General features: G+C 36.7%; 1 protein-coding gene across 1 annotated transcript in view; it reads left to right on the top strand.

Annotated features, from left to right (window-relative positions):
• Window positions 1-14587, top strand: part of MSI2 (musashi RNA binding protein 2) — a 608564-nt gene extending 593977 nt beyond the window's left edge. Inside the window, exons 15-16 of the mRNA XM_018565450.1 lie at window positions 1815-1892; window positions 14511-14587. Of these exons, the coding sequence (XP_018420952.1) occupies window positions 1815-1856 (42 nt within the window). The 3' untranslated portion in view covers window positions 1857-1892; window positions 14511-14587. The remainder of the gene's footprint in view (window positions 1-1814; window positions 1893-14510) is intronic.
• The last annotated feature ends 1722 nt before the right edge of the window (window positions 14588-16309 follow it).

The raw sequence follows: 16309 nt of genomic DNA, 5'->3' as shown, positions 1-16309 counted from the left end.
TAATTATGTAGTTAAAAAGTTTTTTACTCAAGTCAGAACTAAGAGATTATACAGGCTAATGAAACATACCTGTAACAATGTCTGCACTAGTATCATAAGCCTACATACATGTTTTTACACGGCTGACTTTTTTTTTTATTATATAGCACCATTATTCAGACATATCCACAGTGCATGTTTTCCAACTGGCTTCACAAAATCACGGGTGTAATAACTAGTAAAATACATCTTTGTTGTGAGCTGAAAGTGTGGAAAATATTAAATGTAGTTTCCACATTTTATAAATAGGGTCTTTTGTGTTTTCCCCCATCCCCCATGTCAACATATTAGCACTTATAAATGTGCCGTTTCTCTCAACTTTATTTGTACTACTGGGGAAATTTGAGAAGGGAAGGAGACGCTTTTGTTGGCATGACTTGGGATAAGAATTGCTGAGGCTTATGCAGTAATGCAGTACAAAATGCATTCATATGCAAGATGCCGTAATCTACAACAACCATTCAGATTTTGATAGTCATTTCAGTGAAAGAATACATTCTGAATGCTTGATGCGGGTTACTTATTATACTTTGCACTGCATTTATAAATAAGCCTGTTAATGTTACCATAGTTTTGATTGTGCATATTTCTGAAGTCTAAACAGATATGCATCAGTAAAACTATTGAGTACGCATTATTGATTGAATTACCAGATGATACATTTTTATGTAAGAGCATCTCTTACTGTATGTTAAATGTTTTAAAAAAAAATCCAGCCAACATTTGTGGTCCCTTTAACACCTGTCCCACTTTATATATTACTGTAGCACACGTGTTGACTCATACCTGCTTCTAATGTTCAATGCAGTCACGGTTTATAAAACTTAACCATTTCTAACATAGCATCAAAATTGAATGTATTTCTGCTTAGTGCAGTAATTATAGGCCGGTGCAAGCCTGTTTTAAGTGTTTTATTTAACACAGAACCCAAACGCAGACCAACTAATCCTGTTTTGAATAATAACTAGAGTTTTGCCAGCCTCTTTTTTTTTATGGGTAAAAGCACTCTACATACTTTACAGTGTTTTATATCCTTTTTGCACAATCTCCATACAGTTTTCCTGTCTTAGCAGTTGCTGCATTTTCTTGTACAGTGTCAGTTCAATCACTAACCCTTTGAACCTGGTCGAATTCCTTTTCCGATTATCATGTCACCATAGTAACCTTAAAAATCTCATCTAGTTGGCTTGTACTATCAAATGGGAAGCATTACCATCCAGCTGGCAGCAGTACTAAGGTAAATTACCCTCTCTCACCCCTCAAAACTTGTCTCATTTCATACCTCACCTACTGGAAAAGCTCTCTGTGCTTTAAAGCTTGACTAGTGTGACCTCTGTGCTGCTCAGATGAAAGCCTAGTCTTCAGCTTGCAGTTTCACTCTGCTAATATTTCTCTGCAGGGCCATTACAATGCACAGATGAGGGAAGATTGGCAGCTTTTCTTAGTGGTTTTTTTTACTTGTAGTTAATTTTTTTTATTCTAGGACATGCTAAGCAATCCGTGGCTTCCCAGCTGTTGTGCTAAAACTCACAGCAGCAGCTACAGGTTGCCTAACTCTATTGACTAAACCCATAGAGATGTTAATTTTCTTTACCACATGCACCATTGGCACAGCTGCGCTGTGCAGAGTATAACGTTAATAAATGGACTCTGTGGATCAGCAGCTTTATGTATGAAAATGCACATTCATGCCAGCCCTTCAATATCAAGATGAACTGCATAGAACTGTACTGTTGAATAGGGCACTGACAAACTCAACAATTGTACACTTTTAGGGGCCTTTGATTGCAACGGCTTTTACAAATGGATACCATTGAAACGTTTCAGGTGGTTGGTTGCCATCTCACTTTGAGGTATTCTCATTTCTACCATTGTATTTTATAGAAGTATATTCATGTAATCTGCTATCTCCTTTTTATCACCTCATAACCATGTCACCTTTATAACCTTTTACTGTCTAACACCTGTCTCACTTTTCTTATTACCATAGCACCTATCTATTGAATTATGCCTGCTTTTACTGTACAGTGCAATCAGCCTTTTCTACTGTACAGACAACTTGACTTTACTATACAATCAGCACTGAATCTGATTCTCTGGGAAGTTGAAGGACTGTTTTTATCAGAACATAAAAACTGATCGTTTTATTACAGAAAAGCGGTATACCACAGGGAAAGTATCTAGAAGATAGAAGTTTGTAGAAGTCGGTGCTGCCCATTATAACCAATCAAATTCTAATTTTTATTTTCTAACCCACTATTTAAAAGTATAAGCTAGGATGTGATGGGGCAGCACAGGCATGTATCCTAGGATGTGATGGGGCAGCACAGGCATGTATGTAAGTCATTTTTTACATAAAGTCCCTTATTGTATATATATATATATATAATTACTCTGGTAAATGTTTATTTTGGTTTTGTGTCAGTGTGTTTGCAGCATTTGTTCTACAGACAGTTTGCATTACTCAATGTTTAATAACTGTAAAGCTGGAAACTGTTGTAAACACTATATTATCATGCTGTGTAGGAACAATATATTCTGAAGTGTACATATGAAGAGCAGTAGCTATGCACATACACCATTAGGAACAATACACCTATAACAGTAAATAGCAGTTTTGTTGCAACTAACTAGATAAGAGTTACATAGAATTGAGGCCATATGGTCTGCATGCAGCCATTATGATTAGGGTCCCGTTAATAAAAGAACCAAAAGTTCACCCACATAAATCCCTCTAGCACAGGAGGCCCACCAAGGCATTTGGCAAAAAAGACAAAAAATTATCCAATATCCTTGGCATTTCGTGCTCTAGAAAATCATGAAACCCATAACTTTAAGGAGAATCTCCTTCCGTTCCAGCATGATGTGCTATTTATTTTAAATGTCAACATGAAATTGATGTCTTTAAATTGTCCCTCTGGGGTACACTTAAGCATGTATTTGCTAATCTTTGTTGTGTTTAAGACAAGTAAAGCTTGTCTGAATTATTTTCCATGCACTTTTGTTCTCACCTATGTCAACTTTGTGCATCATATTGCTCACATTGTTCTTTTTTTTAGCGCTGATAAGTTAAAGTTTATCTAAACACAAAAATGGAATTCCTTTGCAAATTAAAAGTCCTTAAATGTGGTGGTTGCATTAGTTCCCTTTTTTCAGGCTAAGAACATATTTAGCAAGTACAGAAAATACCTGCTGATCTTGCCAGAATGTAATGTCAACACTTTCAGCTGAAAAGACATCAAAAACAATGTTTTGTTCTCTTTTGTAAACTGCTAGTTTATGAGTCCACCATGTAGAGTAAAAGAAATAAACAAAGTCAGACAAAGTCCAACCTTTGTGACATACCATACCATTGAGTAGTATGTGTAGACACAAAGTTATTCTAAACATTATCAGGTTAAAATAATGGGTAAAAAGCCTAAAAAATAGAAAGCTAATGCAACCACTTCATCTAAGGACTTGTGAGCTGCGATACATTACATTCTGTTTTTGTATTTAGATAAACTACAGAATGTGTTTATATTGATCTGTATGTTAGAATTCATTAGAGTAGATTGTGCAAAAAAATGTAAACACTAGCTACTAGTTCATTTTAAACACTGGTATTAAGCAAATATATTAATGTTGGTTAGAGTAACCAGTCAACTGTTAAGAGAGTGTCTTTTGTCTAAACATTTTGGTGCTGAATAGTGTTCCTTTTTTCTTTCTCTGAAAAATGGGAAGTATGCACAGTTAGTAAACATTCTGCATGGTGCAAGACAAGTCTTTAAACAGTAGAGGCTCCTAGTCCAAAACACATGTGTTTCCTCTACAGCCTGATACCCATCACAAGAGTGAGAATATATTCTTTGCGGATATGTACATTGAGGGGGAAATTACTAGGCATTAGTGGGAGCGTAGCTTTGTAGTAGTGTTTATTGTGGTAGCATTTTGTAGAGAGTTATGATGCTGGGTCTTGTTTGACCTTGTTTTGATGCTACTCCTTCCTCTGTCCCAGCTGCCAGTAAAATACCTGGTGATGTCGCCTCCTCTGCACAAAGGATGTGACACTGCTCGGGCTTTGTGAGTGGCCACTAGGTTAAAGCACTGTGTAATGGAAGGAGATCACATGTTCCTCTATACCTGGAAGCACAATCTATTTTGCACCAGCTGCTACAAAGTAAGGAGCATTGGGAAATTGTAGGTAGCGCTGAGCAGGTGAGTATCAGTAGGCTGGGAGGGCAGCTCATAATGGACACATTCTCTTTGCCTGAATGGGCAAAGTGACAGTGTCTCGTAAAAAAAATACACCCATTTTAGTGTAGGTGTGAGGTATAGACATTACTACTGTACTGCACAATTATAGGTGGTACTAACACAAAGCAAAGGTTATAAATGATTTGTACAACAGATTAAAATTTCAGTAACACAGAGTCAAGTGAGCATTTTAATGACCTGCACTCCTAGTCTCTTTACATAGGAGTTCATGGTAAGTTCAACAGTGACAATGGTAGGTTGTAAAGTGTGTGTTGTAAAGTAGCCACTGCTCCAAGCTCACTCCGTGATGGACCACAATCTCAATATAAATTTCTGTTTCTGAATGCCTGTGCCCCTGAAGTGTATTTTCACTTTTACAGTAAAATTTGAGAAAACCCCACTACAGACACTCCGTTTACGATGGTGTTACTTTACCCATTAAGCAGAGGAGTGTACTGTACTCCTGCGGTCAGCAGCAGACAATGGGGAGCAATGACCAGACTGTTATTGGCTATTTTAAATTGCAATAGCCAATAGCAGGCTGGCTATTGCACCTGCTCACTAAGCAGATTAGCAGACCTGAGAAAGAACTTTCTGTCTCAGGTCCACTCCTCTTAGTGGACCTGAGCCTGCTATTGGCTATTGCAATTAGCATTTCCTGAAGTTTACATTCACCTGCTTGCTGTGGACGCTAGCCGTCAGGTGAATGGGTAAGCAGAGTGCCTTGGGGATGGTTTCTTGAGAGTTACTATTAACTCTCAAGCAACCAGAAACAACAGTAATCCAGCACCTACCGATCCCCATGGGTGCCGAATAACTTGGAGTTTAATGTACAGTAAACTCCATCGTAAATGCAAAAAATGGTAAGTCAATCGTTCACAACCAGAGGAGCATCTGTATATGTTTACGTATTGCACTGGATGCCAGCACAGGTCACCGCATGGCAGAGCAGTGCACCACACTGCTGTGCGGGGACCTCAATGGAGTGTACAAATTGTACACTACCAAAAAATTAAAAAAAATGTAAACAGTGACAGCTACAGTAGTTTGCAGTACAACGCACACTATCTGAGCTGCCACGAGGCACTAGCTCATCTGGTAAAATGCAGCATTTTAGTGGACTGACAAGTGTGAATGAGCCGTAAAGGTTGACATGGAGTCCCACAATTTTGCGCCCAAACCTAACATTCTGTATTTAAAGACCATATCCCTTACTTGACATCGACATTTTAGTTTGTCGATGTGTGTAATAGCCACTGCAGTTGGGTAGAACTGTGTACATTGAAAGGAATACCTCACTAGTGAAGTCCCTTATAGTGAGAAGCCAACATGTCATTTTACCTAGCTACTATGCAAAACTAAAAAAACAAAATAGTTTAGGGAAAAGTGCCCTTTAAACAGTAAATGCTGTTTACATGCCTGCAATTTAATACATGCAGTGCCGTCCGTCCGTTTTTTTACTACGGGCGGACGGCAAGAGGTTAATGTAGGATTGTATAAACAGCTCATTAATTAGATATATCAGCAATGATCAATGTTTTCCTGAATTGCATGGCAATAACTCTTTGGTTTTTCATTGGTTTTCTTACAGTAAATGGCTTTCATATCATATACTTCCTATTTGCCCACAAGGCTTCTTTGTATCAAGAAAAAGACCACATTGAACCTGTGATTGTTTAAATTATTTTCATATCCTAATAAACACTGCACTTTTCTGAACAAAGCCTGACAGCTTAGTTCTTAGACTCAGTGAATACCACAATGAATAATAAAGTCATATGCCAATATTTCTTTCATAAGATGACATTCACCTACTAATAATTATGGAACAATTATGCGAAATTAAAAAATTATTTAAACGATACAAAATCCAATTTAACACATCACCTTAGCATTCTGTATCTGGAACACTGCCAGCTTTCTAACCTTTTCTCTAGGTTATTTTGGATGAGTCTTTTTGTTCTTTGCCATTTCTGTTGGACTCCTTCTTGCATTTACTGATTCAAGTTATGCTCCTAAACTCATAATTTGTTAATTCCATATGTTACCATTATTTACATGCTGCTAAATTCAGGGTTAAAGGGTCAGTCCAGTCAAGGTAACATTTTATCTTTGGAAAGGTGCTGGCATTTTGAATAGTTTCCGGGAAAATGAACCCTATTGGTGAAATCTCTGCACTTGAGTTCCCATACCTGGCCAATCATTAAGACCATTACAAGCAGGTCTTGCTTACCTTTTTTCACATTTTTATATTCCACTGAAGAAGTCTATGATTGATGGCAAGGTTTTCATCATGCCATAACACAAATCTTAATTGTGGATGGACCTTGTTAAGTTTCTGTAATGCACAGGTAATAGTTTCTTTATAGGACTACATTGTTAAATGTTCATATCTTTATAAAGATTGATGTCACAGATTAAAATAGAACTATGATCAAATGATACAATTGAATATGTGATGTAGGCCGCACATAACAGTAAGACTGGGTTCACTGGTTTCTTATTACCTCTGGAACATATTGTAAATATTTGTTGGTCCTGACAGTAGAACTTTTGGATAGACAGTGCCTTTGAAAGGGTGGCAATGTTATATCTCCTCCAGTGAAATCACTGCAGCATTTTCACCCTTGATACTGCTCTAACTTAGATGTTGGCACTGTTTAGAGCCCTCACATTAAATAGCTACACTTAACTCTGACCACAACAGTTTAGCTTGATCAGCAGGAGCTTAGGGAAATCTGTCCCTCCTACACACACCCCCAAGCACTGTTGAGCTGCATACTGGATAAATCCAGTTTTCAACTGCATTTACCATGAGAAAATATGGAAATAACCCTTAACATGCTAACTTGTATTAAACATGCCTGTGTATTAATCTAAAAGGAAATAAAATAGCCTTTAGATGGAATTGCATATTAATTTCAAAGTACATGATCATCACCACCAAAATGTATGACCTAGTGTGTCCATAAGTGCTCTCATCATGTACCTGTTTTGATATCGCAAACCAAAATGCAGGGAAGGGGTGGCCTGTATAGGGCTACCCTGGGGGAGGGGGTAAAAATGTATGTGGAACAGTGCTGATACTTTCCCTTTCACACCAAAGAGCAGGTAGGATGCTAATTACTTAAAGTGTGCACCTTATTTCCAGTCAAGTAAATTTTAAACTGTGCTAGGTCACAATAGAATGTTTTATCTATCCCCCTGCCCCTTGTTCTTGGGGTGACATAAATCATATTTTCTTCATTTAGAAATATTTTAAACAAAATCTGCAGATGTACAAATATTGTACAGGACTTTAACCTCTTTATAGCAGTGTAATGCATATATGTAGTAGCACAGCAAGTATGCCTTAGTGCTCAGCTGCCACATCATATGTTCATCACATCATTCCTGAATGGTAGGGAAGGCGGGCGGCGATTCATTACCCACCCCCCAGCTTCCTGATTGTCCAGAAAGCCAGCTCCATGGCCATCAGGAAGCCGGGCAGCGTGTGATGACTCGCCGCCCGGCTTCCTGATTGGTCGGAAAACTGCCCAATCAGGAAACCAGCTAGTGAGTCATTACCTGCCCCCCCCCCAGTTCCTGATTGGCCAAAAAGCCGGCTCCATGCTTTTCCTCATCACCTGGTGACAAGGGAGCATGAAGACAGCTTCCTGGCTAATCAGGAAGCCTGGTGACGGTCATTACATGCCGCCCAGCTAACCAGGAAACTGAACGGTGAGTCATTAAACGTTTCATTAATGGGACTTTCGGTATCGCGAGTACCGGAAAAAAATATATCGGTACTCGTACTCAATACCGAAAAAACAGTATTGGTGCATCCCTGATAAATATATTTATAAACTCATTTTATTGTGTTCTGCATAGTCAAATTACGACCTTAGTATTCTATTATCTTTTATCAGCTCAATCTTTTTTTAACAAGGTACTACACTAATGGCACAAGCTCTATTTCACAAGCTGCTCTATACTCTTGCCTGAGAGAACACTGTAAAGTGATTACCTTAAAAGAAAATAAAGGAGTAACCAGATGTTTAAATTCATCACAGTATATTTCCTTGTAAATTCCAGTCATTTTGCATAAATGCCTCCATTCCTGTCATTCAAAATGCTCTTTAAGCACCTTGTTCAAGAATAAAAAAACAGCAGCAATTTTTTGTGAAGTATTAAACTAATTTTCTCTTGTGAAGCTGCAATAATATTTAGGCATTTTGGCTGCTTCCTTCATTTTGAAAAATTGCTCGGCTACCGACATGTGGAAATTACAGTGTAGCGGATTTGATCTGCCTGTATTTTAGAAGTGCTTGTAATTTTTCCCCCTAAAACACAAACTGAACTTTTAGGTTTCATTCCCCAATGTGTATTTTTAAAGCCTGTCCATACTTTTGAGGTTACAGATTGTTTTTTTTATGACCTTCTAATATATAAGTGGCAGAATGTTAGAAAATATTAAAGGCCAAGTGGTTTTAAAATCACACAGCTGTGGCTGGAGAAAAGAGTTACAAAGCATGCCTGTGTTAAATTAAAGTTCTTAACCTCTGTGTGTCCTGCTGTTGAAAATTTTTTCTCAGTAGACCCTACCATTGAAATACTTCAAGCTGAAATAATTCATACAGCTTTTGGCATTCAAAAGTGGCGATTAAAGGGTTTCTCCAGCTGAAGCTGCATTTCACCTGCCGTAATGCTTCTAGATAGATCAATAGGAATACAGTGTGAACACATGCTAAATACATTTCAAGTTTATTGTCACTGCTTCTCAAGCGGCATTGTAAATAGATTGCTGCAAAATTGATGTAATGTAAAGCATGTTTAACAAATTGTTTTACTAATTTATGTGTTATTTTAAAATATGATACATTACCCATGCAAGACATTGCAGGTTTATTTGAACAAAAGCAAGCCAGATAGGTAACAGGAGCTAGAGCAGCTGAACTCATTTTCTGATTTCCAATGTAATAGGACAAATATGGTTTCTTTGGTAAGTTTTTTGGTAACCCCAACGCAACCCTATACTTTAATAAGATCAGTGATCTGTGCAGCCATGCTGACTAATGGCTGGCTCTGGCCATGCTCATCCACTGCTTCTCCTGCCATTAGATAACTACAAGCTTTTTCTCAAGCTAGCCTTAGTGCTTCAGTGGTAGCTGTATATTGGTGTACTTGCTTCCTTCAGGCAAGGTATACCAGTGAGATTAACACTTTGCTTATAGTTTTTTTTTTAAAACCTTTTTAAGAATTTAATAGAATATTTAATGTACATTTGTTTGTTTGAGCAGATATGCAGACTCCAGACTAGCAAATCAATCCACAAGGTTTAATATCTCACTGGATCAGGTTGATTTTAGAAAATAGAGGATACAATCTCCCATTAGCACAAAGGCTTTAAGCAGATCGTGCCCCCCTCCCCTTCCCCCCGTAGCTGATTAGCTCTAGACTCTTCCACATCTTGGCTGCCCCAAGAGTGAGGTCTAGCTAATTGTGGAGTTCATACAAAATGTATCTGCCCATTAGTGAACTAATGACACAGTAGATTGGATGTCTTACACATTTGTTCCGACTTAAGCATAGTGATAAAAAAACACTACATATTCCATGCTAGGGCTTCTCCTCAATAAATACAATTATATAGGTTTATATTTGAGAGAAAAGTTCTTCATTCGGCAGCTTCTGGACATATAATAAATTAAGGCATATTATACGTTTATTTTATTAATAGAACATCAAATCCAAAGAGGCCAACACTGTAACAGCTTTTTACAATGTTTCCCCTGATTACGGGAAATCAGAGCATGGAAAATGTGGAGATAGACCTATTGTGGGATGATGTCTGTATGAAATTATTGTAAATCTATGATACATTTTATTTAAAAGATTACTGCACCTTCAGTACAGTTATCCTTTGAATAGCTAATCCCTAGTCCTTGACGTCTACATTTTCAATAGTACAAGATATACACACACACAAACACAACTGGAGAGGTAGCACTCTGAGGACTGCAACTACCTCTGTCTCTTCATCTCATAAACCTGGACTATTAAAGTACAGTTATCCTTTAAATAAACAGTACTAAGATATGTTTCCCTCTTTTTATTAACTAACCATAGGGGTTGGTTTCCTAAAGACAAATAGGCTGTTGACTTTGCAATACCCAAGCACGTGCAAGGAAAATATTTAAAAAAAAACTATTTTTGCTCACTTGTGATTTAATGAAAATAAACAATTTCCTTGCAAAGTGAACATCCTATTTGCCTTTAGTAAATCAATCCTATAGTGCCACAGTGAGTTGTAAAGAATCCAGTTGACTCCTTTACCAGTTCAGTGGGGCACAGTGTAAAAACCATACAGACTTGTATTAAGTTAGCAGAGAGTAATGGTGGATAGTCCATGTGTAGTATGTTAAGCTGAAATTACATATTGACGCTTTGTGAATAATAGTCACATGAGCAGACTAGGAGAACTACGAATGGGGCAGATTTTAATTATTCACTCATCTTTATTGTCAACATCAACTCATTATTCTCTGATGTTTGCAATGCATTATTTCATATACTCCGGCTGTCCTAGGCATATGTGAACAATAGTATCTTTCTGTACAGGCTATATCTATTTAGCCAGCAAACATGTCATATTACATTAAAGCCAAGATATGCTACTGTGGAAGCCGATTGCTATCTACTCTACAAATAATACCACTGTGTTTGGATTTTGTAGTCCAACAGCCAAGATTGTCCAACAAACATGTAAAAGATGTGCAGAGGGCGTTAATACTTTGCTCTATAACCTAAGAATCCTATTTCAGTTACACTTTGGAATTTTCTCACAAATGCTCAAATGTAGTAAGACAAGGCAAAAATAAGAGTAACATTTGTAGTTTATTGCTGCTCCCTCTAATATTGCTGTCCTGGGCTCAGTCCACCTATGCCCTTTAGTAAATCTGACATTGTCTGCAACATGCTTGCACCTTGGAAGTTTGAAGGTCTTTTGAAAACAATTTGTACAAATAGGTATTTTTACATCTTAAATGATTGGAAAAGTGTTAGCTAATTTTCACCAAGTTGAATTTTAATTCTTTATTATACATTTCAATTATGTATAGCTAGCTTTTCCTGTGCCTTCTTCCCACACTAGCTTCAGCCTCTGTTGTTTGGATTGTGACATAGCTGTATGTGGACATTTCCTTTGCCTAATTAGTATTAGTCAGATGTATGTTTTAGGTAAACAAATTTATTTTTCTTTCTTTAAGCAAGATAAAGTGTGCAACTGTAAATTATCAAAAGAGATTAGTTAATAATACTTGATGGACCATATGGTAGCTAGGTAATTAAAAAAAATATGGATTTAGAATACGCTCTATTAAAAATCTACTTTTAATGTTATTTTTTTATTTTGCTAGCTCCCCCCTCCTTCCTTGTTTTTCCTATGTAGATCTCTAAATACATCTACAGGAATAAGTTGTGACATGTTGTAATACAGCCCCAATTCGCTGTGTAAAATCTACATATAAAAACAGAATTTAATGATTTGCAAATCTCTTAAACCCATATTTTATTCACTATAGAAAATAGAAAACATATCAAATATTTAAACTGAGAAAATGTACCATTTTAAATAATTTTGAAATTGATGGCAGCAATGCGTCTCCAAAAAGTTGGGACAAGGCCAGGTTTACCACAGTGTAGCATCCCCTCTTGCTTTAACAACACTCTGTAAACATCTGGGAACTGAGTAGACCAGTTGTTGGAGTTTTGAGAGATAATTGTTGTCCCATTCTTGCCTGATATAGGATTCTAACTGCTCAACAGTCCTGGGTCTTCGTTATCGTATTTTTCATTTCAAGATGCACCAAATATTTTCAATTGGTGAAAGGTCTGGACTACAGGCAGGCCAGTTAAGCACCCAGACTCTTCTACTACAAAGCCATGCTGTTGTCAAAGATGCAATATGCGGTCTAGCATTGTCCTGCTGAAATATGTAAGGTCTTCTCTGAAAAAGATGTCATCTGGATGGGAGCATATGCTGCTCTAAAACCTGGATATATCTTTCAGTATTGATGATGCCTTTACAGATGTCCAAGCTGCCCATTCCATATGCATTATTGCACCCCATACTATCAGACATGTGGGATTTTGAACTAGGCGCTTATAAGCCAGAAGGTAACTTTCCTTTTTAGTCCAGAGGATGCGGCACCCATGGTTGCCAAAAAGTTACATTTTGATTTGTCTGACCACAGAACTGTTTTCCACTTTGCAACAAACCATTTTAAATTAGCTTTGGCCCAGAGAGGATGGCAGCGTTTCTGGATGATGTTCAGATATGACTTCTTCTTTGCATGACAGAGATTTAACTTGCATTTTTGGATGGCGCGATAAACTGTGTTCACAGTTAGTGATTTTTAGAAGTATTTCTGAGCCCATGCAGTGATGTCCACCACAGAATCATGCCTGTTTTTAATGCAGTGCCGTCTGGGGGCCTGAAGATCACGGGCATCCAATATTGCATTGTGGCCTTGTCCCTTGCACATAGAGATTTCTCCAGATTCTCTGAATCTTTTGATATTATGTACTGTGGATGATGATACGGTATATTTAAAGTCTTTGCAATTTTATGTTGGGGAACATTATTCTGAAATCGTTCAACATTTTTTAGATGCAGCTTTTCACAGATTGGTGAACCTCTGTCCATCTTTACTCCTAAATCTCTCTAAGATGCTCTTTTTAATAACCCAATCATGTTATTGTCCTATTGACAGTTAACCTAATTAGTTGCAAAATGTGCTTCCAGCTCTACCTTGTTAGTACCACTTACTTTGCCAGCTTTTTGTTGCCCTGTCCCAACTTTTTTGAGACGTGTTGCTGCCATCAATTTCAAAATGACCTTATTTTTTTCATAAAATGGTCCATTTTCTCAGCCTAAATATTTGATATGTTTTCTATTCTCTATTGTAAATAAAATATGGGTTTATGAGATTCTGTTTTTATGTAGATTTTACACAGCGTCCCAACTTTTTGGGAATTAGGGTTCTATAATAATCAAAACTGGGCAAGCACTGCATTTATGTGATGTCACATCATTCACAAGCATCCCATATAGCAAGGTGTCTTCCTAGGTGTTGTTTTCAGTAGTTAAGCCATGGCTTCCGACAGCCCTGTTTGAATGTTCTGTTAAATTACAGTTAGATTAAATGCCAACCTGCATAGAAAACCAGAGACAGCCAGCTCAGCTTTGTAGCACACAACAATGGAGATCAACCAGTCAAGAAATTGCTCACATCTTTCGGATTGCTTGCAGTTTTCCTTTTTTGATAAAAAGATATGATTTACATGTTTCTTTTTTCATTTGTGTGCATTACCGAAAGCATTGAAGGACTTGTAATCATGTAGGATTTAACTCCTACAGGTCCCACAAATTACAAAAACTGTTTTGCTTGTATCTTATGTAGAAACTAGGATGAACATGGCTAACTTTAGGTCATTTAGTGTGAATCATTAGAGTGCCAAAGATATTTTTATTTTGCTATATTTAATCAAAATGTGAGACTTTCCTTTGAGCTGACCATCCAGAATAATAGCATAGTAATTGAAAGTAATTTAAATAGTCCCAGACCCTCTTTTGCCAAATGGAAACTAGAAAGTAGGGATGCACAGATACTTTTCGAGTACCAGTGTAGATACTTGGCATTTTCATGAGAACTACCAGGGTTACAGCGGTTGCAGCTGGGACTTGGCTCTGGCGCTCCACCACTGTCCTGAAATCATTAGTCTGTATTGTTTTAGAAAACCTGTCACATGACAATAAACAAAAATGTATCAGTACTCGTACTTGTAAGTACTCGGCAAGTACCAGTACTCGTACTCGCAAAACTGGTATCTGTGCATCCCTTTATTTATAAAAATAAAATCATACATTAAAACAGAGATGTACAAATCCCAGGAGCTCGGTGTGCTCCTTACAAATGACAGCTGCCTCCTAATTTTTTAATTTTTCTCTAGTCTAGTCCTGGAGCTCAGAAGTATCGGTACATGTACTCGTACTTGTACCGAGTACTGTACTTGGTATCTGTGCAATCCTACTAGAAAGATATACGGGAGTGTGGAGAGGAGGTTGATAAAATAATTGATGTTTGCCTTGTTTGAATATTATTGTCAATAGTCTCCTGTAGCAAAAATGTGTAAATATTTTTGTAGTCTATGTATGTCTGTTAAGCTGACTTCTGTTGTTTTTCCTACTGTAGAATTTATCTGGATGCCCAGGCAAGACCGGGCGAAGTTTCTGAATGGTCCCATGTTGGGATGATGTCATCAGGCCTTGAGTACTACATTTTCACTAGTACAAGAAATATATACACAGAAACACAACTGGAGAGATGGCACTCTGGGGACTGCAACTGTTTCAATCTCTTCATCTCATGAACCTGCTGTGCTATAAAATCTACAGCTTTTTTTTCTTTACAAGAAAATTCTGTGCAGACCTGTATTGCTTTTAATGTTGCTTTGTCATTTTTTTTTCCTTTTGCATTGGAATTGTGGGGCACATTTTTAGTTCACCCTTATTACGTTTCTTTCTATTTGTGTTTAGTTGAAGCTAACCATAGTAGAGATATTAATTGTTGAATTTATAAGTCTTTACTTTTATTATTATTATGGCTCAAAAGAGATTGAACTTATGAATATGTTAAAAACGTTGGTACCTGTCAGTAAGAAGAAAACAATTTTGGCAAATAGAATTTTGTGAACAGTGATATAAGGTTGGATTTTAGCACATGATGAATGTTACGGTAGGGTTTTATTTGGTACTGAAGTAAAGTAAATTTCATGATGTACATAATGTAAAAGAGCAGCTGATAAGGTGATTATGTAGAATTTTTGTGATGTCTCCCTTTGTTAAACTGATTATATCTATTTTCGGCAATAACTTAAGGACAACAAATTTTTGAGTCCTCGGTTTTTATATAAGTGCTTTTTTTTCTTGTTGAAAAAGGTGATATTCTTAAGGTTTTATGAAATTCATTCTTAAAGCAAACAGAAGTGCTGTAAATAACCTTCCATAATTACATGTAAACTCTTAGGAAAGAGAAATAAAATATATATATATTTTTTTTGTAAGGGCAAGCAGTCAGTAGCATCTCTAAACAATAAAGGGGATCGATAACATCATTGTTAAGTTTAAACCCTAGAGGAGTTGCCACAATGTGCCCTATTAGTTAGTTAACACTGTTAAATTTGTTGTGTAGTTGTTTAGACCTGATAACTGTACTAGCGTCATACCAGCATATTACCTATTTAAACTATGTGCACAGCTTAAAAGTCTGGTTCTATTTTTGTTGATTTGATGATAAAGAAAAAAACCCAGAATGAAAATGAAGCTACAGTTTAATATTTAAAGTATTTAACAACTGAAGCGCATCAAGTTTTTTTCTCTATATTTAAAATAGGTCAAATAATTGTCCAGTCATTTCAGCTGCTCTATATATCTGTATTCTTTTTCTTCTTGTTTTGTTGTCTCCAGTTACTGACATATGCCATGCAGGAAAGGCATCATTCACCCTATATTACATAATAATATTTTTTTTCCACTAATTAGGAATGCAAACCATTTGTTTTAATACCTCAGTGCTCTAACTATCACAATAGAGAAGATACAAAATAATTTATTGTAGAAATAATAATAACAAGGGTATGGAACATCATTGCACTGTGACTGGTAGGGAAAACTGACAATTTCCTATTTGCACAAACTTATTTTGGCTGTTTTATATTGGTCCTCTCTGGCGAAACTTATGAAGGATATATTTTTTTTTTAATATCGATCCTGCTAGAAGATTCTTTTGTCCTTACCAGTATCTTAGCAGTGTAAATAGTGGCTGTTGTGTAAGTGTGCTTTCCTGTTGCTAACATACTAAATTAATTTTCTCTTTTCTTCTAGTAAATATTGGTAGATGTGTAGAAATTAAAATTACAGACACATTTAGATGTAGTTCTTCAGATTTAGGACCAGTAAGGATAGAACTTTCTTTAAATTAAGAATGATTTT

The sequence above is a fragment of the Nanorana parkeri genome, unplaced genomic scaffold (genome assembly GCF_000935625.1).
Source record: "Nanorana parkeri isolate BGI_ZX_2015 unplaced genomic scaffold, ASM93562v1 scaffold848, whole genome shotgun sequence".
Classification (NCBI taxonomy): domain Eukaryota; kingdom Metazoa; phylum Chordata; class Amphibia; order Anura; family Dicroglossidae; genus Nanorana; species Nanorana parkeri.
Note: the sequence above shows the minus strand (reverse complement) of the source record. Positions and strands in the feature narration are given on the sequence as shown.